We start from the raw sequence: 23,623 nt of genomic DNA, 5'->3' as shown, positions 1-23,623 counted from the left end.
GACCTGTCGTACGACCCACTGACCCGTTGGACATGGCCCGTTGGATATGGCCCGCTGGACATGACCCATTACACATGACCCATAAACATAGTAGACGTGACCCGGGAGACGACCCGGCGGCTACATGAACAGTCCCGACCCGACGGCCGCATGACCCGGCGGCTACCTGACCCGGCGGTTGATCTGGAGGCTACCTGACCCGGTGGCTATGCGACCCGGCGGCTACCTGACCCGGCGGCTACCTGACCCGGCAGTACCTCATCTGGAGGCTACCTGGCCCGGTGGCTATACGACCCGGCGGCTACCTGACCCGGCGGCTATACGACCCGGCGGCTACATGAACGGCGGCTAGGATCACGATCGGACCACCCGCGATATCTGCTCACTGACGGAACTGTGTTACGCGCCAGCGGGTATATGGCCAAGCGGCTATATACCGGCGGCCACTTGCTGCTCGAGGGTCAAAACTTCGCCCCAACAACCCGTCGTCTGGAAGCCCGCCGACACCCGTCGGCTACGGCCCGGTGATTCTGATGGCAGGTAGCATCGGCCGGCACGTACACGTACCAAGCACCGCCACCAACGGAGTACTCCGAACCGTCGGCGTAGACCGCATACTGCACCAGCCACGGCATCCGTCCGCAAGTCAATGCGCTCTAATGCACTCAGACGCGTACTTATGCGAATTTATGCGTACTCATGCGCATGCGTGCAGCGCTAAACCCACCTACTCGCCAGTGCTGCGTCGTTGCCGCACGCGGCTAGTTGCTCGCAGTACTCGTGCAACTCTCTGTTGCAACACACGGAGCTGAGGGGTCAAACGATCGTCGCAGGTGCACCCCGGACTGGTTTGGACAGTCGGGCTGCAGTGGTTTCAGAGCCCAGCGTCTGTGCCAATTCTTTATCTCCTGTAGAATGTCCAGCTTCCTCGCAGCATCCTGCTGTGCACCGGTGGTGCGCCCAGGTCTGTGCATGCGGAGACGGGGTGCAAGCGGTCAAGCGCAGCGCCGCATGTCGTGCGGCTGTGTCACGTGAAGAGCGCTTATGGTCCGCAGCCGCGCGGCCGTTTCCCCAAGATGCCGTCGCCCGAGTTCATCGCGCGCCCACCCGACGGGTTCTCGGCACTGGCAATTGCGCGCGGGCTGCAGCTGACGGTGGTCGGCTCGTACCGAGCGCTGCAGAACCCCGAGCTCTTCAAGGGAAAGTACTACCGGCAAGCCGCGGCAGCCGTGGCCGCGTCACTGGCCATTCAATGGGTCCTTACGGTCTTGATCCGGTTCGTGCTGGTGCTCGTCGGCGCCGTGAGGTACGTGATCTCGTTCGGCAACAACGTGCCGGAGCGCGGGCCCGATCTGGCGACCGTCAGCGAGCTGGTCGATCTGTCGGGGCTCCTGATCGGTCTGGTGCGGTACGCCCGGCCAGAGCTGGACGACATGTTTATGACGTCGCTGGCGTTCATTGATCGCGTGTACGCGGCCAAGCATCCGGCCGCGGCCACCGACCGGTACTACGCGCGGCTGTCGCGGTACGAGCCGAACCGGCTGCGGCCGGCAGCCGAGCCGGTCGAGCGCCGCACGGCGGCCGGCTTTGTGCACAGGTACATGCGGCGGACGGCGTGGTCGCTGGCGGCATACATGCTCGCGGACGTGCCAGTGATCGGCCGGGCGGTGATGCCGCTGACGTCGCTGGTGACGTTCCGGCAGCGCGTGGGCTCGGTGCCGGCGCTGATGGTGTTCGTGCTGGGCTTTGTGCTCTCGCGACGGGCGATGGCGCTCTTCCTGGCCGCGTTCTGGGGCGGCCGCAGCATCATGGGCGAGCTCCTGCGGCCGTACTTCTCGCGGATCCCTTTCTCGCGTGCCCAGCGCGACGACTGGCACCGCGCTCGTGAGGGCGTGCTCTTCGGGTTCGGTCTGGGCTTCTACCTGCTGTTCAAAAAGGTGCCGTACGCAGGCGTGCTCATGTACGGCTTTGCCGAGGCCGCAGCAGCGTACCTGGTCACCAAGATCACCGATCCGCCGCCAGAGCCGGTCGAGGTTGGCGCCTGGATCGACACCCAGCGGACCTGGACCAGCCGGACGGCGATGCTGCGCGGCGCCATCGTGGACGCCCACGCCGACGGCTTCAGCGACCTGCCCGGCGGCCGGGCGAAGCTGCCGCCGCCGCCGCTGCCGCCGCGGCAGCCCGCGAGCCCGCCCGCCGGCCGTCCGGCACAGGCGCCACCGCTACCGCCCCGCGATGGCCCGGGCACGCCGACGAAGAAGACAGAGTGACTGTATTTGCTCTATTATGCTACCTGCTGACAGACGCGCCAGCTGCGCTGGCGCTTGTGCCGAGCGCGCGCGCGGCGGTCGTCCAGCACGGGCTCTGGTCGGTCGGGCGGTCGGTCGGGGGACCGCTCGGTCGACCGCTCGGCCGATCGTTCGCGTCGGTCGCGTTCTGCCGCCGGCTCGGGCACGCGGGCGGCCGTGGACGCGCCCGCGCAGTCCCGGCCAGGGTTCTTGATGCCGGCGCCGGCGCCGTTGTCGTCCGCACAGTCGCCGTCGGCGTCGCACACGCCCGAGACCTCGGGCACGCCGGCGTCGCGCAGCTCGGCGGCCTCGGCGGCCGTGATTTCAGTGATGATCGGGCCCGAGGGCGTCGGCAGTCGTTCGCGCCGGCGCTTGCCGTTGAAGGTGCACGTAGCCATGCACGTGAACGCGCGGCCTCGGTCTGCCATCGCGCTGTATGTTAGGCCCGGCCGGGTGCTGGGAAGACCCTGGGTGCGGACATCAGTGGGCAGGTTGCCACGCGGCTCGCTTGCTGAGAAGACGGTCGAAGGTCGAGCCGCACGGCGGCCGGGTAACGCATGTCCCAACTTGCAGCCACCGCCGCGCCGCAGAACGCCATGGACCACATCGTCTTCCTGAAGACGCCCGGGCCGGTGGCCGGGTCGGGCGAGGACGCGTACGCGGCCGCCGCCGCTGCGCACGGGTACGGGTGCACGTTCGTGCCGATGCTCGAGCACGCGTTCGTGGACCAGGACGGCCTGCACGACTTCGTTTTCGGCGGCGACGGCCTGTCCAGCCGGTACGACTGCCTGGTGATCACGTCGCAGCGCGCGGTGGAGGCGGTCGGGGCTGTGCTGGCGCGCGCACCGTCGGCGGCCGCGCGCGCACGCGTGCTCGCCATGCCCGCCTACACGGTCGGTCCGGCGACGGCCGCGCTGCTGGCCTCGGTCGGGTTCTCCAACGTGCTCGGCGCGGGCGACGCCGGCAACGGATCGGTGCTCGCCGACATCATCGTCGCGGACGCGACCAGGCAGGGCGCGCTGCGGTGCATCTTCTTCCCGGGGCGCGTGCGCAAGGACGTGCTGCCGCAGAAGCTGCGGGCAGCGGCGGCGGTCGAGTGCGACGAGCGGGTGGTGTACGAGTCACGTGGCGTGGAGGGGGCTGACGCCGCACTGCGTGCGGCGCTGGACGCCGCAGGCGGTGCGGCTCAGCGCGCCGCACCGCGTGCGGCGCGCACGTGGGTCGTCTTCTTCGCGCCCGGCGGCGCCGACGCCGCCGCGGCCACCGTCGCCGGCCGCCGCCTCCCGGCCGCCGCCATCGGGCCCACGTCCGCCGAGTTCCTCGCGGCGCGCGGCGTGCGCGCGGCCGCCGTTGCCGCCAAGCCCGACCCCGCCAGCCTGCTCGCGGCCATCGCCGCAGCCGACGCGCATGATGTTTGATAGACATAAAATGAATTAGATATTACCCAGATTAACAACACAATGAATACAAACAGTCTATATAATGCGCTTAGACCGAGCTGTCGGCCACGCGGCGAGGGTTGGGCTCGCCGTGCAGACGCTCAGCAAGGTCCTCAAGAGTCTGGCGCTTGGTCTCGGGCATGAAGATCGAGACGGCGAAACCCAGAAGCATGAACAGCGCAAAGATCTGCATGACGTGGTTGAGCCAGCAGGTTCCGCCGGGGCAGCCCTTGGTACGGAGGGGAGCGATGGCGACCTGGGCAATGATGGCACCGACCTTGCCCGAGGCGGCCGAGATACCGTGAGCGGTCGAACGGTAGCGGGTGGGGTAGCACTCGCCGGGGACGATGAAGGTGGTGGTGTTGGGGCCCCAGTTCATGAAGAGCTGGCACAGAACGTAGAGACCGAGCAGACCGTGGCCGGAGAGCTTGTGGTAGGCGAAGCCGATGATGCAGAAGAGCACGGTCAGGACAACGAAGCCGCCGAGCTGGAGGTTACGGCGGCCGACGGTGTCGAGGGTGGCAACGGCAAACCAGTAGCCGGGAATGGAGCCGGCGCAGATCAGGATCAGGTTGCCGACGCAGGTGTTGTAGATGTTGGTGTAGACGTTGGACTGGCCGGCGTAGCCGATGGCGCTGAGGATGGTCGAGTTGTTCAGACCGAGACCGTAGAAAGCCACGTCGAGGAAGAACCAGCCACCGGCGGTCGAGATCAGGATCTTGCCGTGCTTCCACTGGCCGAAGTGGGACCAGAAGTCGGACCACGAGGCCTTGGGCATGACAAGCTCAGGAGCCTGGCGGATGACGCCCGTGACCTTGTCGGAAACGTCGCTGGCAGCCGAGTTGACCTCGCCCGAGAACTTCTCGAGGTCGGTGTCCGAGTCGTTGAGCTCCGACGACACGTCGAAGGTGTAGCGGGGAGTCTCGGGGATGGTCAGGCGGTAGTAGAGCGCGACGCAGGCGGGCACGGCACCGAAGCCGATGAGGATACGCCACATCTTGTCGACAGCGGCCTGGCAGACGTCGCCGCACTCGGCGGCGGTGGCAGCGGGCTCGAGCGAGCTCTTGAAGCCGGCGGTGACGACGAGGGCGACGAGGGCAGCCGCGAGCTGGCCCCAGCCCTGGTTGGCGAAGACGGCGCCCATGATGGCACCGCGCCACTTGGTGGTCGCGAACTCGGACGTGATGATCGACGACAGCGGGTAGTCACCGCCGATGCCGATGCCCATGATCACACGCCAGAAGCAGAGGACGCCGATGATGTTGAGCGACTGCGAGTGGCCCGACAGAGCCTGGGCGAGGGTAGCAACCATGATGACAATGAGCTCGAGGCCGTAGACGCGCTTGCGGCCGACGCGGTCAGCCATGTAGCCAAAGAAGAGCTGGCCGATGACGGTGCCGGCCGAGGTCGCGACCTTGACGGCCGTGTCCGAGTTGGTGGGGAGCTTCGACTTGTTGTCGGCGAAGTAGACATAGCCGAGCATGGTCACGGCGATGTTGATGGCGAAGATGTCGTAGGCATCGGTGAAGAAACCGATACCGGCGATGATGATCGCGCGGACATGGTACCACGAGAACGACGCGTTGTCGATCTTCTCGAGCGCAAGGCGGCGGCGCTCGACAGGGTCGGCGATGTGCGCGAAGTCGTTCACGAAGTTGTGGAACGCGGCGTTTCCGCCCGAGGTCTTCTTGCCGACGGCAGGAGCGGCCATTGTATGTGTGTGAGTCTAGGCGGGGGCAGACAGGGTCTGCACGAGGCTCTTTTTGGGGGGGACGGTGGCTGAGAGGGCTGAGGAAAGAAAGAACCGAGCAGCGGGCGGGTTCTTATAGCTCAGGGCACGGCGAGCGACTGGGCCTGCCCGGCGACAAGCCGTCCATTCTGAGCCTGCCGTGGGCGCATGCCCGTGCCGGAGCAGCGTCGCGCGCGTGAGGGCCAAACAAGATTGGTCAGAAACAAGAACTCTAGAGTCAGGCGCGGAGTGGACCAATAGAACCAGGGGACTGCGCACACGACCCCACGGTCCGGTCCTGACGTTTGCCGCCTCGTGTCGGCTTGCTCGTAGGGCGCCGCTGACAACCGGGTCGGGCTAGCCCGTTGTCATCGGGCCCGTTGTTTCGCGTGGCCGCGGGCATCGTGAGAGCGTGCGAGCGATTCGGGCGTGCGATGACAAGCCTAGAGCGGACAAGCGCCACCGCGTAGACAAAGAGAAGGTTTAGGCTATGCAGGATGCATACGGGTTTAAGTTTACCAAGGACCAAGAACCCGTGTGGAGAGGGTACCGCGCGACAGGGCGGTGAGCCGCACAAAGGGTACGGAACAAGGTGTGTACTGTGCGCCACGTTGTGTTAGCTCCTTCCATATTGGTGAGCTGCGTGTTCTAGGTCGAACTCTAAATAGGCGCGCATGAATGACAGCGGCCAATCGCAGGCCCGATAAGGAGGCACGTTCCTTATCACGTGACGATGGCGGCGGCGAGGGTCTATCGCAGGCTCGGCAGACCCCGGTTGCGGGCTGGTCTCCCTTGGCTACAGGCTTGGCATACGCCCAGCAAAGGCGACCCGGTTGGCGCAGGCACACGTGTGTCGCGCGGCGCGGCGGTTGGCCCGCCACGGGCGACCTTGAGTTTCGCGGGCGATAGCAGCCGTGTATTCAGTCTAAGGATCGCGACGGCGGCGCGGCAGACGACATAGCGCAGACGACCGACGTGCGCCTCGGCTCGGCGCGCGCGCAGCGCACGGCGCACTCGGGTTCTCGGCAAGAGCCGGCGGTGGCATGCGGCACGGCGCGGCCGGGGATTGGCCGGCGCCGGCGACTATGCCCGGTTGATCTCCTCAAAGATGAGTTCTAAACGTCAGCGTGGCCCGAAGGGGTTTCCGTCCGGAGCGTGGCGCCGGCAAACGTCCTGACAGGTGGCCGGGGTCCGCCGGCAGAGCCCGGCGGAACCCGCCGCGTGCGCGCCGCGCGGCCGTGGCCGCGACCGCTCGCCGGGCGAGCGCGCGCGTGCGCGGGTCTGGCCGCGGGCGTATGCACGTGCGCGGCGCGTGCCCAAACGGGCAACTGGTCAGGCCCGCACCTGCCGGATTGGCTGGCCGGCCACGTGCGCGCGTTGTGCACTCACCCTTGAGTTGTTCCTTGGACAACTCGTCTTTCTTGCGGTCAAAATCAAAGAAGCTGTCCGGGATCGGCGGCGCGTCCGGCTCGTCGTCGGGGTCGTGGTACGGCGCCAGGTACGGGTGCTCGAGCGCGGCCTCGACGCTGATGCGCTTCGTCGGGTTGAACGTCAGCATCTTCTCGACGAGGTCGATGGCCAGCGGCGACGTCTGCGGCGGCAGCCGCGCCGCGATCGGCACGCGCTTCTTGAACGGCAGCTTGCGGATGTACTCGCGCGCCTTGCCGGACTTGATCGCGTAGTAGTCCTCCATCGCCGGCGTGCCCAGCACGTCCAGAATGAGCATCAGCTGGTGCTGGTAGTCCTTGCCGGGGAACAGCGGCTGCCCGCTCAGCATCTCGGCCAGGATACACCCGACCGACCACACGTCGATGGCCTTGGTGTACTCCTTGAACGTGAGCATGATCTCGGGCGCGCGGTACCACCGCGTGGCCACGTATTCCGTCATGAAGCCCTGGTTGTCCTCGGCGGCCGCGACCGGCCGCGCCAGCCCGAAGTCGCACACCTTGAGGTCGCAGTTGGCGTTCACGAGCAGGTTCGACGGCTTGAGGTCCCGGTGGAGTACGTTGGCGCTGTGCATGGCCTTGAGCGCCCGCAGCGTCTGGTAGATAAAGTACTGGCAGTGGTCGTCCGAGAGGTTCTGCGTGCGGATCACACGGTGCATGTCTGTCTCCATGAGCTCCTGGATCAGGTACACCTCCGTGAACGACTCGTAGTTCTTGGGCTTTTGGATGTCGAGGATCGAGATGATGTTCTCGTGGTTGAAGTACCGCAGCAGCTTCATTTCGCGCAGCGTGCGCAGGCAGAACATGGCATGGTCGAACGGCGTGATCTTCTTGATCGCGACGGCCTGGCCGGAGGGGATGTGGCGGGCGGAGCTGGGGGTCAGCGGAGTGTGCGCCGCAGGGCGTGCGGCTCGTGCGGCTCGCGATGCGCGGCTGGGCGCCGCACCTCGTGCGGCGCTCCGCCACACGTCGCAGCCACCCGCACCACAGCCACCGCCGCACGCTGTGCGGCTCGCGTACTTACCAAACAACGCCGTACGCGCCCTCGCCAATCACGTCTAGGATCTGATACTGGTCCGACACGTTGAACAGCACCTTGCGCGGCGCCGCCGCAGTCGTCCGCTGGTTGCTCATCTGCCCGTCAGCCTTGTCCCGTGCCGCCACTGCCGCCGCAGCCGCCGCCGCCGCAGCCGTCGCGGGCGATCCGCCCGCCAGCCGATCGGCCCGCCAGCCGATCGGCCCGCCAGCCGATCGCCAGCCGCCGCCAGTCCTGGCACCAGCCCGCTGCACGCCCGCGGCCTTCGCACCCACCTTGTCTTTCTAGGCTCGGTGCCTCTCTCGCTGGCCTGTGCCTGCGTGTCCGCTCGATCGTCTGTCCAGCTCTCGCCGGCTAGTGTCCTTCCTGCACGCTCTGCGGCCCGTCGTCCGCAGCGGTCACGTCCCTGAGGCTCTGGCACTGTCCTCAAACACACCTGGCGATCTCGCAGCGTGTGGTCTGTCCTGTCCAATCTGGCCTCCTGGCGGCCTAGCTCACGACTCTGGCGTCCAATCGCGCGATCGCTTCGTCCACAGCTCGCGCGCCGTCCTCTGACCGTTTCTGGCTACTCGTTCTTTCGTCCGTCTGTCGCGCAGCCGTACAACACCGCGGTTTGTGCAGTACTCGTGTCGTGTCGACGTTTTTCTTGTGAATCTGTGCCAAAATGCCCGCTTGATAGCCTCAAGTGGAAGCACAGCATAACTGGCGCGCGGCGTGCCGTCTCTACAGGGGTACTCATTTTTTGGCCCTTCATTCCTGGCAAAAAAGGGCCGACCGCACGAAAGCGGCTAGTTCTGCGCGGCCAGGGCTGCTGGCGCGATCCACAGGTCGTGCACAGGGGCCGTCGACGTGCAGCAGTCTCAGGTACGCAGCAGAATGGCGTGGAAGCACGGCGCGGCCGATGGCCGCTGGCAGCATTCGCGCCGGAAATTTGGCAAGGAGCTAGCCAGGCGTAGCGCGACGGCAGCCGTTTGAGAGATCGCGAAACGGCATCGGGCGGGGCTAGCCCGACGGGGGCCGGGCGGCGGACGCGCACGCGGGCGGCAAGCTACGCTGACGGCCGCGCGGCGCGCGCGCGGCTGGGCAGATGAGACATGACTATTATTGCTTAAGACATTTGAGCCGGGCGGCGGCCCGGCGGCATGGTCGTGAACGGGACAGGCGTAAACAATGTTTTGGGGGCGGCCTAGCTGATACGCTCGCGCAGGCCGCTGAGGAACTCCATGTAGGACTGGCCCTGGTCGGCGCGGTCCTCGATGAGGACGGTCGAGGCCCAGAGCTTGAGCGAAGGGTCGCCGTCCTCGCGCACGACGTAGAGGTGGGGCCAGACGATGGAGCCCATCTTTTCGCGGGCCTTGCCGAGGATGGCGTTGATGCGCTCGGAGAACTCGTTGTCGAGCACGGGCAGGGTCGTCTTGCCGGTCTTGACGTGCTCCAGCGAGGGCAGGCCAAAGACGTCGAGCGTGAGCTGGGGCACGGCGTCGCGGCCGACCCAGATGAACAGCGTCTGGCCGTCGTCGATCAGGTACAGGCCGTGGCGCTCAAAGTGCTGGGCCGAGAGATGCATCTTGGGCGGCATGACGAGGGCGCCAGACTCCTTGTCGGGCCGGCCGGCCTCGTCGGGCATGTTGTGCAGGCAGTACATGTCGGGGTGGAGGTACTGCATGAGGTACTGGGCGGGCATGGTGCTGAGCAGGTCGAGCGCGGCCGACCGCAGGTCGGACGGGATCTGGGACGACTTGCGCAGGCCGACGTGCTTGATGAGCGCGAGCGCGAGCAGCGGCAGCAGCCGCAGGTTGGCGCAGAACTGCAGCGGCGCGGACGCGCCGACGTTGGTCGTCATGAGCTCCTTCTTGTACGTCACGAGCATCTCGACGAGACGGCCGCCGACGAGGTCGCGGGCGTCCTGCAGGCCGTGCGAGAGCGCGCGCTCGACGGCGCGCTGCGTGAGGAATGAGGCGATGGCGACCTGGTCCGCGGACGCGTAGACGTCGGCCAGACTGGACGTGGTCGGGATGTTGAGCGTCATGACGCGGATGCGGCGCTCGCCCGTGCACGTCGAGTGCAGCACGGCCGTCTGCAGCGACACAAACGGCTTGGTCACGGTCTCGTCGATGGCGACCTCGACGCAGTAGCTCTGGTCGCGCGGGAACGACGGGAACGCGCACAGGTCCGACGACCGCGTGAAGAAGTTGCCGTAGAACGTGTTCATGCGCAGGCCGGTGGTCGCGCGCACGCGCAGCACGGCCTCGAGCGCGATCTCCATCGAGAGGTGCTCCGAGAACTCGTGCGCGAACTTGATGGCGTCCTCGGACCGGCCGGCGTTCCAGCCGGGGTAGAAGTACGTCTGGCCGGACGTGTACCGCGGCAGGTTGCTGAGCGAAGCCACGTCCTGGTACTGCGACGAGAACAGGAACATGTCGACCGAGACCTGCGACTTGCTGCAGTCGACCGCGAACGACTTGTAGAACGAGCTCTGGGTCTGCAGCAGCGCCTTCTCGGCGCCGGCGCTGGCCGACTTCTTGTCGTCGCGCGGCTCGAGCTTGCCGATGCCGAGGTTCGGCAGCGACGCCATCAGACAGATGATCTTGCCGCCGATGTTGCCGATCAGCTTGTGTGCGGCCTTGAGCGCCGGGCCCATGGCGTTCGACGTCGAGACCGTGTTGACAAACATGTCGCTGAGCTTGTTGAGCAGCACCTCGATGCCCTCGCGGCACTCGGCCAGCGGCACAAGCAGGTTGTGCGGCACCGGCAGGAACGGCTCGTCCAGGTCCGACACGACGAGCATGGCCGGCTCTTGCGCGAGCGGCGGCTCGGGGATGGTGAAGTAGTGCAGCGACGAGTTCACGCAGAGGAAGCCGACGCGCGTGCGCTTGTCCTTGTTCGGGATCCGGTCGAGCGACTCGAGGATCGTGCGCGCGGTCGTCGCGAGCAGGCCGGACGCGACCGCCGTCGCGCTGCAGTCGATCAGGAACATGTACAGCAGCGGCTGCGGCGGCCGCACCATGTACTCGGGCGGCGCCACAAACTCGACGACCGCGTGGTTGAGCTCGGGGCGCGCCCACCGGTCGAGCTGCTGCTGGTTCTGGAAGTCCCAGTCGAACGCCGAGGGCACCTCGTTGCTGAGGTTGCACACGTTGCAGCGCCACTTGCGGCCCTGGTCCGTGAACGTCACGTACGGGTTGATGTAACTGCGGCACCGCCGGCACCGGCAGATGATCGAGTCCGACACGACCGGGACGGGCGCCTCGCTGTCGTGCAGCGACACGTACGGCTGGATGACGAGCGCGAACGGCAGCTTACTCTTCTTGAGCAGCGAGTTGGTCGTCGGCACCGCGTTCAGCGTCGAGCGCATGTACGGCAGCGGGCAGTTGGCCGTTGGCGAGCCGGTCACAGACGACTGCGGTCAGCGCGCGCTCGCAGCAGGCTTACCTTCGGCGGCAGGATGATCGGCGGCGGCGGCAGGTCCAGGTCCGTGATCGGCGGCGGGATCTGCTGCAGCAGGTCGATGTTGTAGAGCTGGTTCAGGGGCATGCCCGGGACGTCGGGCGCAGCCTGTCGGTCAGCGGCGGCCGGCGCGCTACTTACGCCCGTCTGCATGCGTTGCGGCATCACCTGGCCGGTGTTCTGTCCGCTCAGGTGCATCTGGCCCATCTGCTGCCCCAGCGCGTCCATTCCGGGCGCGCCCGGCGGCTGGTACCCCGCAGGCTCACCCGGCGCCTGCATCTGTGCCATCTGCGGCTGTGCCTGCGACGGCACCACCGACGGCACGCCCGCCGGCGTGAACATGCCCGTGTTCATCGGCTGGCCGGCGGCAGCGCCGTACGCAGGCATCCCGCCCGCCGCCGGCGCCGCCGGCGCCGCGGGCTCGGGCGCCGGCGCGTTGAAGTTGTATTGCTCGGTCGGGTACATCCGGCGCGATCGGTGCGTCGCGGCCGGCGCGGCGGCGGCCGCGCCGGGCGGCGGCGACGCGGCCGGCGGAGCCATGCTCGGGCTGGCGCTGGCGCCCATCGGCGAGAACGTCTGGGCAGGCATGTGCTGCATTCCGGGCGCGCCTCCGGGCGGCGGCTGACCAAATTGGCCCGCGGGCTGGCCGTTGCTGCCGGTTTGGTCGTAAGCCTGCTGGGGGTACATTCCTTGGTTTTGGAAATACTCCTGGTTGGGCAGCGCGGGCATGTCTGTAGAGAGCTGCGATCCGGCCAATGACACGAGAGGTTCTGATGGGATTCCGGAGTGAGCGGCCGTAGATGGATGCGGTCCTGCCTGGTTCTCAAAAAGCGAAAAACCCGCTGCTGGCCTTCTTCTCTGTGTTGTGTGAAAGAAGGGATTTGGGCTGTATTTTGGTTTGTCCAGGCGTTGTGTTGCCCCGTGGCCAGACGCCACAGTGGCTGGAGACATCACCAAAACCCGCCCGGCCGCCCTGGCCGGCCACGGACGCGGCCGCTTGCGGCTGCGGGCGCGTGCGCGGCACGGCAGACGATCGCCGGTGGCGGCAGGCGCGTCGGCCAGGCTGGCGCCGCAGGCGTGGCTGCGGTGGGGGCCTGCTGCCTGCAGATCGGCCGGCTAAAGTGGTGTCAGGTGGATGCGCATCAAAAGATTGCCGTGGTCGATCTCGTATTTTCGCGGCCGGTGACGGGCAGCCGGCTGCGTACACGGCCAGGGACGGTGTCGTAGAGAGCGCTGGATGCCGTGAGCCCGGCTGCTGCCGCCCGGCCGCCCTGTGGGCTGTGTGAAGGCCGTCGATCTGCGCAGAGCCGGTCCAGAGCACTCGGTGCGCTCTCTGAGCCAATCAAGCACGCTCCTGGAGCGGCCACAGAGGCGGCAGCCAGGCACAGGCACAGGCCCGGGACGCCTGTACGCGGCCGCAAGGCGCCGGCCGGCGCTTAAGAACTGCTACGCGGCCGGCGGCGGCCATCTACGTCGCCGCCGGAGCGATCGCCGCCGCCGATCTGCGGCGGCCGGCCGCCAGGGCGGTCACCAGGGCGGCCTGCGCCGCAGACGGCGTGAGTCCACTTGTGCAAAAGCAGTCACAGTCGCACGGACAACGCTGACGCAGTTGCGTGGCAGAGGCGCCAGAGCCGTGGATCTATCAAGCACCCCAGTTGGGCAACCGGGACGCAGCTGTCACTGCAGCAGCGGGCCCGTGCGCGCAACACCAGGAGCCCGACTCCTGCGGCAAGTGCCGCCCAGACCTTTGGGTCAGTGGGCCCAGTGACTTCGGCAGTCCCGCGCGTTCCGTACGTCGCAGAGATCTGGCGGCGGGGCCGGTGGCGTCGGCTAATACAAAAGTGACTCGACTGCATTTCACTACCTACTCGACGCGTACTACAACCTTGCCCCGCGCCTGGTTCGACGCCAGACGGTCGACAGCGTCCTGGACCTTGTCCATGTCGTGGACCGAGTCGATTTCAACCAGGACCTTGCCCTCGGCGATCCAGTCGCCAAACGCCTTGGCCCACGCGCGGCTCGGCTCGGTCATGATCACGACGTACTTGTAGCAGAGCAGCCCAATCCGGCTGGACAGCTCGCGCGTCTTGCAGACAATGGCGCCGAGGACGGGCGGCATGCGTGCGTACTTGAGCTTGGCGTCGCCGGTCAGCGTCACATACGCCGAGCCCTCGGACTTGGGCTTGAGAAAGTCGTGGATGTCGGTGCCGGCGGCGGCCGAGCTGAGGATCTCGCGGCCACCGACGCAGTCTGTGATCAGGTCGTACTTGAACCCGAGCGCCTTGACAGCGGTCGCGTACGACTCGCCCGGCTTGACAGCCTTGTAGTCGACGATGTGCGTGGCGCCGAGCGAGCGGACCTCCTCCGCGGACGCGCCCGAGCACACGGCCACGATCCGGCCGACGCCGAGCACGTTCTTGGCGATCTGGATGATGTAGCGGCCGACAGCTGTGCTGCCTCCGAGCACGAGGATCGCGCGGTCGGGGTGCGATCCGCCGGCCGGCGTCCAGCCGTCGATCTTGACGTAGTCAAACAGACAAGTGTACGCGGTGCCGCCGGCGAGCGGCCACGCGGCCGCCTTCTCGTACGAGAGCTGGGCCGGGTCGAACTTGGTCACGGCCGTCTGCTTGAACGGGTTGACATGGACGTACTCGGCAACGGTGCCTTTGCCGAACGGCAGCCGGTACATGCCCATGACAGAATCGCCGGCGCGGAAGCCGAGCTCGGCCGTCACGCGGGCGCCGGCACGCACAACCGTGCCGGAGTAGTCGCGGCCAAAGCCCTTGGTCCTGGACGCAAAGATCACTTTGGGCGTGGCTGCCTTGAGCAGTATGTCGACCGGGTTGAGCGCCGCCGCGTGGACCTTGATCAGCATTGTGCTGTCGTCCTTCAAAGGCTGGCCCTCGCGCGCGTCGTCGAACACGTCCGCCTCCTCGGTCGTGATCTCGAGCGGCGACTCGTACGTCTTGTACGTCGCAGCGCGGTACTTGAGCGGTGACTGCAGCTTCTCCATTGTTCAGGTTGATGCAGATCATCGGTGGGAGAACACTCGTAGATATAGCCGCAGGGCGGCCGTACGAACAGACTACGTAGCGTTCCGGTCCGCTCAATGCCGCGTGGCAGGCATAGTCGCGCCCCGCGGACGTCTCATGAAAGCACGCTAGATTGGGCGGTGCAGAGTGACTGATCGTGCACTCAATCGCTCGAGGGTCGGAACGTCGGGCGAAAAGTTCGCCGACGGAACAAAGAAAAGCTTAATTATCGATTTTGCTAGAACAACCCAGCGATCACGCATCGCTCAGTTGCTAGCAGATTCGGCCTGGCAGCGCCACCACACAGCCTGGCGGAGTAGAAAATGGCCGCGGACTTAGGCACAGCGCTGGCTTGGCGAAGGGCGCGGCTGAGCTGCGGTCCCATGTTCAGCCGCGCGAGCCTCGGCTACAGTCGGCTCGTGCTAGAGTAGAGATTGATATGTACATGCTCAGTCGCAGCGGCCGTCTTTCCAGCCGTCGCGCCAGCGCTCCTGCCACAGGGCGCAGTCAAAGGCCGGCTTGCCGAGCTTGACATTGACCTCGTTGTGGGCGCCGCAGAGCCAGTTGCCGAACTCGGCGCGGCCGCCGACCTTGGGCTCGTTCTCGGTCTTGGAGATCCAGACGCGGAAGTCCTCGGCGCAGTGCCAGCACGGGTAGACGCGCGAGAAGATGCGCAGGAAAGAGAGCATCTCGACCTGCTGGGCGGGCGTGGCCTGATCGGGGTACTGCGCGGCGACCGAGTGCAGGAACGTCCACGTAGCGCGGCCGATGGCGTTCACGTCGGGCGGACAGTCGTCCGGCATGGCGGCGACGTCGGCAGAGGATGCGGCGACGGCGGCGGCGCCAGTGGCCGCCGCGGCGCCGGCGGCGCCGGCGGCACCGGCCTTGATCTTGCGGAAATCGAGCAGCGTGTTGCAGGCGCGGCACCTGGCGTTAGCGGATTCGCGGGCGCACGTACGGCTTGCCATCCTTGTCGAGCACGTAGCCCTTGGGCAGCGGGGTCCGGCCAGGGGCCGAGTCGGCCAGCGGGTTGGTCATGGTGTGGGCGTTCGTGAGGACGGCCGGCGGAGGTTATTTCTAAGCAGCGCCGCAGCTAGTGCGGCTCAGACGCGAAGCGGTGACGTCGTGGGGTGTCAAAACGCGAACGGCATCCGCACCGCGGCCGCTGGTTAGGGTTGACGTCTCCGGAAGGCCGGTGTAGATCGGCGGGCAGGTGACGCCCACACGGCCGAGTATATATCCCGGCAACGGCGGGACCGGGCCCGCACACAATGGTCGAGACAAGAGCGCACAAATACCAGTCTGGGGATGCGGCGACCAGATCGGCCACGCACAAGGCGGCTCCGAAGGGTGCGGCCGCTGGCAAGAGCGAGACAGTGGCGGGCGGTCTCGGCACGGCCAAGCGCGAGCCGGCGGCCGCGCCTGCGCCAGGCCATGGCGCAGCTCAGCCTGCAGGAGCCGCGACCGACACGATCGAGCAAGGGCTCATCTACTTCTTTTTCCGGCCGAAGGTCGAGCACGAGACCGCGCAGGGCATGGCGGACGTCCAGCGCGCGTACGTGGTTCTGCGTCCGACGGACGAGGCGCTTCACGGCGCCCGGTGCCGGCTGCTGCTAGTGCCGCGCAAGACGTTTGCGGGCGCGGGCGGGCGACTGCTGTAAGTGGACGGGAGGCGTGGCTGACGGCAGTGCGCTGGTGCAGGAGCCGGCCGCCACAGTGGCTGAGGTGCGCGCGCACCTGGCCGCAAGCACCTACGAGACCAAGAGTCTGGGCGAGCGGCACCTGCCGCCGGCCCGGCCGATTGTAAGTGGCGACCGGATCGGCGCTGACGGCAGTGCGAGGGCGTGTACGTGCTGTCGCGGACGGCGCAGGGCGCCGCGCGGACCGAGCTGTCGTACAAGATCACGGTGCCGGCGCAGCCGTCGGCCGTGGAGCGCGACTTTGCGATCGAGCACGCCGGCCGGTTTGTGGTTAGCGCGCGGGTAGGTGTGGCGGTGGAAGTGGCTGACGCAGAACCCGCTGAACGAGCCGCCGGCGGGCATGGCCATGGCTATGCCGGCGCCGCACTACCCGAGCGCGTGAGTGCATGCCTGGCGAGACTGACAGGCAGGCTGCAGGACAAGTTCAACAACCACCGGTGGACGGCGCTGACGCCGGAGCATCTGGGTACGTGTCTGGGCGGCGGCGCTGACGGCAGGCTACAAAAACACGCAGGTGCTGTTTATTGCGACCAAGCACGGCCTGGACGCGCTCGCGGACGAGCCGTACGCGGACATTCTGCGCCTGGACAACGAGAACCACTCGCGGCTGGCGTCCGAGGCCGCCGCGGCGCCCAGCCCTGGCGTGGCGGCCGCGCTGGACGGGCTGACGGCCGTGGGCGGTGCCGGCGGCAGCACCTGGGACTAGTGCAGGCAATTGATTGATGTGAGAATCGCCGTAGACGGGCGTGCCCGAACCCTATCAAGCGGTTGTGCCAGCTTTCGTGTCTGTGCGTGCGCATGACTCGAGCTGGCGGCGTGACTGCTGTGTGACCAGCTGCAGCCGTGCGTGACAACTGGCAACGTCCCGCGCGGCGACGTGATCCGGGCCGCGCCTGCGTGGTCTCGGGAGTTGCGGGCGTGGGGTCGGCGTGGAGTCTGCGTGGCGGGTGTGCGTGGTCGCCGGCGTGGACTACGCGGCGGCCGCGAGACGAGCGTACGCACGCTGCGGCCGCAGTCACAACGTATCACGCTGTTTCAGAATGTCTCACGCGGCGCAGCTGCGCGGAGCGGCCGGGAGGCGGGGCCGGTCGCGCGCACGTAGCTGGAGCGCTTGGCACTAGCCGCGCCGCGCCGCAGGACGTGCGGCGCACACAGGCCAGGCGCAGATCACGGCGGCAGCTCTGGCCTGGCTCGGCGGCCGGCGGCGATCGCGCGTCGCCGCGTCCGCAGATCGGGAACCACGCGGCCCGGATCTGCGGCGCGACTGCCGCAGGGCAGACACGCAGACGGGGTTAGGGCTTAAATCGGGCCCTGGTGCCTGTATAGGGCTGGCGGCGCAGGCGCAGCCGAATACAGACCGCACGCGAGCGGACGAGCCGCGAGTACCGTCGACAGCCGAGTGTGCCAGCCGAGTGTGCGGCCGGGATCGCTGGCTGGCGGCCTGGCGCGGTGGATCGGCAGCCCGGCCTCTGGTCTGTGCCGCGTCTGTGCCGGTCGAGGCGTGCGGAGGCTGCGCTACGTGGCGCCGTGGCGCGGACGCCGGCGGACGCGTAGACAGCCGTGGCGCAGCGTCAGCCGCAGGAGCCGGGCGCAGGGAGGTGCTGTGAGCCGCACGAGCCGCACGAGCCGCACGTAGCGGCTCCGTGACACGGCCGCGACCACGACGGCTCGCGACACGGCAACGCACCGCAGGCACCGCGACCCCGGGCCGCCACAGCTCGCCGCGGCCGGTGCAGCCGCCGTGCCTGGGCCGTCGGACGCGACTGGCGGGCGGCGCCGACGCGGACCTACGGCTGATGAGAGGGTTAGGGCTTTGCAGAGCCGCCAATGGCCGATCAGTCAGTCGTTGTCCGAAACCTCTGAAAAAATTAACAGAACCGCGACGTCGGTGCATTTTTTGGACAAAGGCCGGCAGGTGAGCGGGCTCGCGGCGGCGATCGTCACGAGCAGGGCTGACAGGGTGCAGGTGCGGGACGCGACAGGCGCGGCCGACTACAGAGACAAGGCACAGAATGCTGGGCCGAACAAGCAGAGCCGGGGCGGCGCGGGCATTGCGGGCGCGGGCCGGCGTGAGCGGGGCCGGGCGGCGGTGGACAAGCGGCGGGCAGCCGGTGCGGGCGGCGGCATGTGAGAGCGCGGCGGCCGCGGGCGCCGGGGCCGGGGCGAGCCGGATCGACCCGCTCAAAGTGGTGGCCGAGGAAATGGCGGCGCTGACGGGCAACATCCGGTCGCTGCTGGGGTCGGGGTGCGGCCCGCTGGACGCGTCGGCCAAGTACTACGTGCGGGGCGGGGGCAAGAGCCTGCGGCCGCTGGTGGTGCTGCTGATGTCGCGGGCGGTGTCGTTTGCGCCCAAGAGCGCGCGGCGGCTGGAGCAGACGCGGTCGGAGCGCGCGGGCGTGGACGACAGCCTGAGCCCGCTGGACATCCTGCGGGACTTCAACCCGTCGCGGATCATCGCGACGCTGTCGACGTCGATCTCGCGGGTGGCCGCGGCCGGGCTGGGGGCGATGGGCGAGCTCGAGCGGCAGGCGGACGAGGCGGACGCGCTGGGGATCCTGCCGACGCAGCGGCGGCTGGCGGAGATCACGGAGATGATCCACGCGGCGTCGCTGCTGCACGACGACGTGATCGACGGCGCCGAGACGCGGCGGGGCAGCCCGTCGAGCAACGTCGAGTACGGCAACAAGATGTCGATCCTGGCCGGCGACTTCATGCTCGGGCGGGCGTCCGTGGCGCTGGCGCGGCTGCGCAACTCGGAGGTGGTCGAGCTGATGGCGACCGTGATCGCGAACCTGGTCGAGGGCGAGTTCATGCAGCTCAAGAACACGGCGACGGACGAGACCAAGGCGGCCACGGCCGAAACGTTCGACTACTACCTCGAGAAGACGTACCTGAAGACGGCGTCGCTGATCGCCAAGTCGTGCCGGTCGGCGGCCGTGCTGGGCGGCGCCGAGGAGAACGTGGTCGAGGCCGCGTACGAGTACGGCCGGAACCTGGGCCTGGCGTTCCAGCTGCTGGACGACATGCTGGACTACACCGTGTCGGCGGCGGACCTGGGCAAGCCGGCCGGGGCGGACCTGAAGCTCGGGCTGGCGACCGCGCCCGCGCTGTTCGCGTGGCAGCGCTACCCCGAGCTCGGCCCGATGATCAAGCGCAAGTTCTCGCAGCCGGGCGACCCCGAGCGCGCGCGCGAGCTGGTCGAGCAGTCGGACGGCGTGCAGCAGACCGAGCAGCTGGCGCTCGAGTACAGCACCAAGGCGCGCGACGCGCTGGCCGTGCTGCCCGAGTCGGACGCCAAGGCGGCCCTGGTCGAGCTGACGGCGACGATGCAGAATAGAAAGAAATAGACCCTGTATATATGTACGATAATACGTCTCACGTGCTCCCCGCGCGCGCTACTGCTTGGCGGCGGCCGGCTCGGCCTCCTTGAGCGGCGACGCCGGCGCGGGCGCGTCCATGAACGCGGTGGCCTCGGCGGCGGGCGTCGTGGGCTCGGTCTCGGCCGGCTCGGGTGCGAGCTCGGCCGGCGGGGCGGGCGGCGGCACGGCCGCGGTCGCCGGCGCGGCCGGCGCGCCGGTGCCGCCGATGGCCTGCTCCTCGTCCGGCTTGCGCTTGGACAGGCCGCCGGTCTGGACGCGCTGGGACATGATCCCGGGCGCCTTCTTCTCGATCTTGAGCATGTCGCCGCGCTGGACGGCGGCCTGGCGCGAGAAGAAGACCGACTCGACGTAGAGCGCGTGCAGGATGCCGGGGAACCAGCCCAGGCACGTCAGCGCGACGTTGATCACGAGGTCGGGCGAGCAGCCCGAGACGAGGGCGACGCCGACGGGGGGGACTGCGGTCAGCGTGTCCGAGCCGCGCGGCGTGCGGCGCGAGCCGCACGCCGTGCGGCGCACTCACAGAAAAACGAGATCGCGACCACGCAGGTCGCTCCGATGGTGTCCATTGCGTCGCACAAGCCCATTGTGCGCCCGCGGCCTTTATAGGGCGCGAGCGTGATAGCTGGCGTGACGCGCGGTCACAGTTCGCCGACCTAGTGGTAGCCAGCGCGCGGCGGCGGGCGCCGGCGGCGGCCCGGCCCCGCCAGGGCCACGGCGCGGGCTCGCGTAGCTCGCTCGGCTGTGACGCCGGTTGTCACCGGGTGCGTCTGCGTCACATGCTGTTCGCGAGCCGCACGCGGTGCGGCGCGCGGGCCGCTACGACCCGCTCCCCGGTCCGTGGAGCGGGTACCATCGCCTCGTTACCCTGCATCACCAAAACCGCCAGTCACGCCCTCTGCTCTCTACATCGCCATGGCCGGACTGCCCGTCGAGCTGGGCGTGCAGACGCTGCTGCTGGCGGCCCTGGTGGCCGCCGCCGTGGCCATGCTGGTGGCCAAGTACCTGACCGCGACCAAGGCGTCCAAGGGACCTACGTTTCTGATTGCGGGCCCGCAGGGCGCGGGCAAGACCGCGCTCTTCACGCTGGTAAGTGCAGCCATCGCGGCGCTGACGGCAGCTGCGGTACGGCCGCAAGGCGCCCACGGTGACGTCCGTGCAGACCAACTCGACCGCGCAGCTCGAGCTGCCCGGCCTGCCCGGCACGCGCCTCGTCCTGCACGACACGGCCGGCCACCCCAAGCTGCGCCAGCGGCTCTACGACCTCGTGGACGTCCTCCAGCCGGCCGAGAGCCTCCTCGGCGTCGTCTTCGTCGTGGACGCGTCGGCCATGGCCCGGCCCGAGGCCGCGCACGCCGCCGCGCAGTATCTCTACGACATCCTGGCGCTCACCGAGCGCCGCCGCGGCGGCGCCAGCGTGCTCGTGGCGGCCAACAAGGCCGAGCTCTTCACGGCCGTGCCGGCCAAGCGCCTGCGCTCGCTGCTCGAGGACGAGATCACCAAGATCGCCCGCACCAAGGCCCGCGCGGTCTCCGGCGTCGAGCGGTCCGCCCTCGGCGCCGCCGCCGACGACGACGACGCCCCGGCCCTCTGGGCCGGCGCCCCCGGCGCGCCCTTTCGCTTCGAGGTCCTCGAGTCCGAGGTCACCGCGCTCTCCGGCTCCGTCGAGACCGGCAAAATCGAGCCCTGGGTGCGCTGGATGGAGGAGCGGGTGGTGCAATAGCTGTACATAGTCATGCCATAGCCTAATCGTCCGGCCGCAGCCTACTTGGGCCGCGCCCGCCGGCCGCGCGCGCGCGCCGTGGCCCATTTGGACCTTTTCGTGGGCCGCGCTCCCGTTTGGTGCGCCGCGTGGCCGATCTCGTGGCCGCCACCACCCATATCGTCGACCAGCACCCAACTCGCCCGCGCCAGACCGCGGCCCGCCTCGAGCGCCGGACGTATATCTAGCCACCGGGCGTCCTGCGGGGCGGCACTGAGACTGCGGCCGAGCATTGGCGCCGCGATAACAACTAGCCACCACTGGGTCCTTGTCGGCCCTTGCCCCCACCATGCTCTCGAGCCTGCACCCGCTGTCCGAGCACCTGGCCGCGCTCCGGCCGGCCAAGGCCCTGCGGCCCGCCGACCTGGTGCCGTCGCGGACCGCGCTCGTGGACTTTGCCGCGGCCGTGTTCCTGGTGAGTGCGTCGCTGTCGGAGCTGACCGAAGACCGCGCAGCGCAACCTGCGCCGGCTGGCCTACAACTTCGTGGTCGTCCCGGCGGGCACGATCGTCGTCCTGCTGTTCCTGTACGGCGTGCACCGCGTGATCGAGCTGACGACGATCAACTTCCCGGCGTCGGTCGTGTGCATGATCCTGCTGTTTGTGTTCCTGCTCGTGTCCGAGGCCACGCTGGGGACCCGCAAGACCGCGGCCGTGATCCGCACGGTGGACGTGCCGCTGGGGTTCGCGCTGCGGTGGATCAACACGTTCTTCACGACGTCGTTCGTGCTGCTGCCGCTGTCGCCGGGCGTGTCGGGGCCGGAGGTCGGCAAGATCGCGGCCGTGTTCCTGCTGGGCTTTGTGGCGACGATGGCCTTCACGTCGTACACGGTCGTCGGCCTGCAGCGGCTGTTCGGCGTGCGCAAGCGGTCGGGCGTGAAGGAGGACCTGCCGACGAGCCCGGAGGACGACGAGATCGAGCACGACCTGGAGGCGACCGAGGCCATCGAGCTGAGCGAGTTCGTGGTGCCGATGGACGCGGAGCGCGAGCGCGCGGAGATGGGCCTGGGCATGGACGACGACGCCGGCGACGGCGCGGGCGCCGCCAAGCGGCTGTCGGTGGGCTCGGCGGCCTCGGCGGCCTCGTCGAGCTCGCTGTCGTCCGTGCGGGCGCCGGGGCTCGAGGGCGACAGCGTCCTGCACATGCCCGAGCCGGCGCACCCGGCCGAGCACGCGGCCGCGGGCTACGGCGACCACGTCTCGTTCGGCGGCCTGGCGAGCTACGAGCCGGGGTCGAGCGCGGCGAGCCACGCGTCGGGCTCGTCGGCGTCGTCCGTCGTGGTCAAGCCCCAGATCTCCCCAGCCACCGAGGCGGTGCCGGGCATGGACCTGCCGCCCACCGTCTGGCCCCAGGAGACCAAGCTCCAGATCTCGTACTCGCTGCAGGCCGAGCTGTGGGCCGCGCGCATGACCAAGTACCTGGACACGATCATCTACCTGGCCGTCTTCTTCTGCGTCGGCCTGCCGGTGTACTTCACCACGGGCTACTCGCTCATCGCGCAGATGACCTTCACCGTGCTCATGCTCTTCCTGGGCCTGTGGTTCCCGGCCAAGGTCCGCCGCGTGCTGCACCCGATCTTCACGTGCTCGGGCCTGACCATCCTGGGCATCTACGTGATGTCCGTTGCCCACGGCGAGACCCTGAAGGACGGCCTCAACGAGTACTCGACCGGCAAGACGTACCTGCACCTCTTCGGCGACGCGGCCTACCGCCAGTACAAGCCCGGCGCCGGCGACGTGCTCAAGTCCGTGCTGGACGTGAGCATTGTGTCGCTGGCGCTGCCCATGTTCCGCTACCGCGCGGACCTGCGCCGCCACTGGTCCATCCTGCTGATCCCGAACGTCCTGGTCGGCCTGGTCACGTTCTTTGCGTACCCGCCGATCTGCTACGCCATCGGCATCTCGCCCGAGCGCTCGCTGGCGTTTGTGGGCCGCTCCGTGACCCTGGCGCTGGCCATGCCGGCCGTGGCGTCGCTGGGTGGCTCCGCCTCGCTTGTGGCGGTGACCGCCATTCTCAGCGGCATCATCGGCGTGCTGATCGGCCACTACGTGCTCAAGGTCCTGCGCATCCGCGAGGACGACTTTCTGACGCGCGGCATCACGCTCGGCATCAATTCGTCGGCCGTGGCGACGGCGCACCTGCTGGCGACCGACCCGCGGGCCGGCGCCCTGAGCTCGCTGAGCTTTGTGGTGTTTGGTACGACCATGGTCGTGCTCGCGGCGATCACGCCTATTGCCAATTTGGTGCGCTCGTGGGTTGGCCTGTGAGCGGCCGGAGAACGCCGGCAGTGGACTGGCTGGAGGGGCTGGTCGTGGGGGCATATAGCCGCAGAGGCGCATGGCCGCGGCGAGCCTCCGGCGGCGACTCC

The 23,623-nt window shown here is 68.3% G+C and overlaps 13 protein-coding genes across 13 annotated transcripts; 7 read left to right on the top strand and 6 right to left on the bottom strand.

Moving 5' to 3' along the window:
• The first annotated feature begins 944 nt into the window (after positions 1 to 944).
• V1510DRAFT_322758 (uncharacterized protein) lies at positions 945 to 2,497 on the top strand. Its single transcript, XM_066930785.1, has one exon. The coding sequence runs from the start codon at positions 1,077 to 1,079 to the stop codon at positions 2,268 to 2,270; it is 1,194 nt and encodes a 397-aa protein (XP_066790174.1). The 5' UTR covers positions 945 to 1,076; the 3' UTR covers positions 2,271 to 2,497.
• Positions 2,498 to 2,887: 390 nt separating this feature from the next.
• Positions 2,888 to 3,771, top strand: V1510DRAFT_414017 (tetrapyrrole biosynthesis, uroporphyrinogen III synthase). Its single transcript, XM_066933335.1, has one exon. It carries the CDS (start codon positions 2,993 to 2,995, stop codon positions 3,704 to 3,706), a length of 714 nt encoding a protein of 237 aa, XP_066790173.1. The 5' UTR covers positions 2,888 to 2,992; the 3' UTR covers positions 3,707 to 3,771.
• V1510DRAFT_414014 (major facilitator superfamily domain-containing protein) lies at positions 3,702 to 5,854 on the bottom strand. The gene has a single exon (XM_066933334.1). It carries the CDS (start codon positions 5,436 to 5,438, stop codon positions 3,777 to 3,779), a length of 1,662 nt encoding a protein of 553 aa, XP_066790172.1. The 5' UTR covers positions 5,439 to 5,854; the 3' UTR covers positions 3,702 to 3,776.
• A 598-nt stretch (positions 5,855 to 6,452) lies between these two features.
• V1510DRAFT_322656 (kinase-like domain-containing protein) lies at positions 6,453 to 8,357 on the bottom strand. Its single transcript, XM_066930784.1, has 4 exons — positions 8,213 to 8,357; positions 7,926 to 8,035; positions 6,846 to 7,774; positions 6,453 to 6,571 (listed from the first exon to the last, which is right to left on the bottom strand). Exons 2-4 carry the CDS (start codon positions 8,033 to 8,035, stop codon positions 6,540 to 6,542), a joined length of 1,071 nt encoding a protein of 356 aa, XP_066790171.1. The 5' UTR covers positions 8,213 to 8,357; the 3' UTR covers positions 6,453 to 6,539.
• A 666-nt stretch (positions 8,358 to 9,023) lies between these two features.
• V1510DRAFT_414010 (protein transport protein SEC24) lies at positions 9,024 to 11,796 on the bottom strand. The gene is made up of 3 exons (XM_066933333.1): positions 11,526 to 11,796; positions 11,370 to 11,492; positions 9,024 to 11,337 (listed from the first exon to the last, which is right to left on the bottom strand). Exons 1-3 carry the CDS (start codon positions 11,769 to 11,771, stop codon positions 9,124 to 9,126), a joined length of 2,583 nt encoding a protein of 860 aa, XP_066790170.1. The 5' UTR covers positions 11,772 to 11,796; the 3' UTR covers positions 9,024 to 9,123.
• Positions 11,797 to 13,215: 1,419 nt separating this feature from the next.
• On the bottom strand, positions 13,216 to 14,411 carry V1510DRAFT_414007 (uncharacterized protein). The gene has a single exon (XM_066933332.1). It carries the CDS (start codon positions 14,395 to 14,397, stop codon positions 13,249 to 13,251), a length of 1,149 nt encoding a protein of 382 aa, XP_066790169.1. The 5' UTR covers positions 14,398 to 14,411; the 3' UTR covers positions 13,216 to 13,248.
• On the bottom strand, positions 14,412 to 15,304 carry V1510DRAFT_414006 (ERV/ALR sulfhydryl oxidase domain-containing protein). Its single transcript, XM_066933331.1, has one exon. It carries the CDS (start codon positions 15,217 to 15,219, stop codon positions 14,866 to 14,868), a length of 354 nt encoding a protein of 117 aa, XP_066790168.1. The 5' UTR covers positions 15,220 to 15,304; the 3' UTR covers positions 14,412 to 14,865.
• A 232-nt stretch (positions 15,305 to 15,536) lies between these two features.
• On the top strand, positions 15,537 to 16,987 carry V1510DRAFT_322565 (uncharacterized protein). Its single transcript, XM_066930783.1, has 6 exons — positions 15,537 to 16,073; positions 16,105 to 16,219; positions 16,252 to 16,398; positions 16,430 to 16,494; positions 16,527 to 16,582; positions 16,614 to 16,987. Exons 1-6 carry the CDS (start codon positions 15,688 to 15,690, stop codon positions 16,820 to 16,822), a joined length of 978 nt encoding a protein of 325 aa, XP_066790167.1. The 5' UTR covers positions 15,537 to 15,687; the 3' UTR covers positions 16,823 to 16,987.
• An 842-nt stretch (positions 16,988 to 17,829) lies between these two features.
• Positions 17,830 to 18,643, top strand: V1510DRAFT_429240 (uncharacterized protein; the record flags this gene model as incomplete). Its single annotated transcript, XM_066935308.1, has 2 exons — positions 17,830 to 18,031; positions 18,083 to 18,643. Coding segments are annotated over exons 1-2 (678 nt in total), but the record flags the coding sequence as incomplete, so codon positions are not given.
• V1510DRAFT_414000 (isoprenoid synthase domain-containing protein) lies at positions 18,644 to 19,522 on the top strand. The gene has a single exon (XM_066933330.1). The coding sequence runs from the start codon at positions 18,708 to 18,710 to the stop codon at positions 19,461 to 19,463; it is 756 nt and encodes a 251-aa protein (XP_066790165.1). The 5' UTR covers positions 18,644 to 18,707; the 3' UTR covers positions 19,464 to 19,522.
• On the bottom strand, positions 19,512 to 20,149 carry V1510DRAFT_429239 (uncharacterized protein; the record flags this gene model as incomplete). Its single annotated transcript, XM_066935307.1, has 2 exons — positions 20,017 to 20,149; positions 19,512 to 19,951 (listed from the first exon to the last, which is right to left on the bottom strand). The coding sequence occupies exons 1-2, from the start codon at positions 20,078 to 20,080 to the stop codon at positions 19,512 to 19,514; spliced, it is 504 nt and encodes a 167-aa protein (XP_066790164.1). The 5' UTR covers positions 20,081 to 20,149.
• A 259-nt stretch (positions 20,150 to 20,408) lies between these two features.
• V1510DRAFT_402103 (signal recognition particle receptor beta subunit-domain-containing protein) lies at positions 20,409 to 21,216 on the top strand (the record flags this gene model as incomplete). Its single annotated transcript, XM_066932078.1, has 2 exons — positions 20,409 to 20,582; positions 20,614 to 21,216. 2 exons carry the CDS (start codon positions 20,409 to 20,411, stop codon positions 21,214 to 21,216), a joined length of 777 nt encoding a protein of 258 aa, XP_066790163.1.
• Positions 21,217 to 21,544: 328 nt separating this feature from the next.
• On the top strand, positions 21,545 to 23,522 carry V1510DRAFT_402102 (LrgB-like family-domain-containing protein; the record flags this gene model as incomplete). Its single annotated transcript, XM_066932077.1, has 2 exons — positions 21,545 to 21,670; positions 21,702 to 23,522. 2 exons carry the CDS (start codon positions 21,545 to 21,547, stop codon positions 23,520 to 23,522), a joined length of 1,947 nt encoding a protein of 648 aa, XP_066790162.1.
• Between the last annotated feature and the right edge of the window lie 101 nt (positions 23,523 to 23,623).

Source organism: Dipodascopsis tothii (assembly GCF_038497935.1).
Source record: "Dipodascopsis tothii strain CBS 759.85 unplaced genomic scaffold V1510scaffold_8, whole genome shotgun sequence".
NCBI lineage: Eukaryota > Fungi > Ascomycota > Lipomycetes > Lipomycetales > Lipomycetaceae > Neoaidaea > Neoaidaea tothii.
This window is presented reverse-complemented; position numbering and strand designations above follow the sequence as displayed.

Bases quoted from the DNA above. Each gene is read 5' to 3' on its own strand.
- V1510DRAFT_322758 (XM_066930785.1), top strand. From the start codon at position 1,077: ATGCCGTCGCCCGAGTTCATCGCGCGCCCACCCGACGGGTTCTCGGCA.
- V1510DRAFT_414017 (XM_066933335.1), top strand. From the start codon at position 2,993: ATGCTCGAGCACGCGTTCGTGGACCAGGACGGCCTGCACGACTTCGTT.
- V1510DRAFT_414014 (XM_066933334.1), bottom strand. From the start codon at position 5,438: ATGGCCGCTCCTGCCGTCGGCAAGAAGACCTCGGGCGGAAACGCCGCG.
- V1510DRAFT_322656 (XM_066930784.1), bottom strand. From the start codon at position 8,035: ATGAGCAACCAGCGGACGACTGCGGCGGCGCCGCGCAAGGTGCTGTTC. The intron at 7,775-7,925 runs GTAAGTACGCGA...GCTGACCCCCAG, and splicing joins GGCGCGTACGGCGTTGTTTG to CTCCGCCCGCCACATCCCCT. The intron at 6,572-6,845 runs GTGAGTGCACAA...GCTGACGTTTAG, and splicing joins GTCCAAGGAACAACTCAAGG to AACTCATCTTTGAGGAGATC.
- V1510DRAFT_414010 (XM_066933333.1), bottom strand. From the start codon at position 11,771: ATGCCTGCGTACGGCGCTGCCGCCGGCCAGCCGATGAACACGGGCATG. The intron at 11,493-11,525 runs GTAAGTAGCGCG...GCTGACCGACAG, and splicing joins CGCAACGCATGCAGACGGGC to GCTGCGCCCGACGTCCCGGG. The intron at 11,338-11,369 runs GTAAGCCTGCTG...CGCTGACCGCAG, and splicing joins CGATCATCCTGCCGCCGAAG to TCGTCTGTGACCGGCTCGCC.
- V1510DRAFT_414007 (XM_066933332.1), bottom strand. From the start codon at position 14,397: ATGGAGAAGCTGCAGTCACCGCTCAAGTACCGCGCTGCGACGTACAAG.
- V1510DRAFT_414006 (XM_066933331.1), bottom strand. From the start codon at position 15,219: ATGCCGGACGACTGTCCGCCCGACGTGAACGCCATCGGCCGCGCTACG.
- V1510DRAFT_322565 (XM_066930783.1), top strand. From the start codon at position 15,688: ATGGTCGAGACAAGAGCGCACAAATACCAGTCTGGGGATGCGGCGACC. The intron at 16,495-16,526 runs GTGAGTGCATGC...ACTGACAGGCAG, and splicing joins GCGCCGCACTACCCGAGCGC to GCTGCAGGACAAGTTCAACA. The intron at 16,583-16,613 runs GTACGTGTCTGG...CGCTGACGGCAG, and splicing joins GCTGACGCCGGAGCATCTGG to GCTACAAAAACACGCAGGTG.
- V1510DRAFT_414000 (XM_066933330.1), top strand. From the start codon at position 18,708: ATGATCCACGCGGCGTCGCTGCTGCACGACGACGTGATCGACGGCGCC.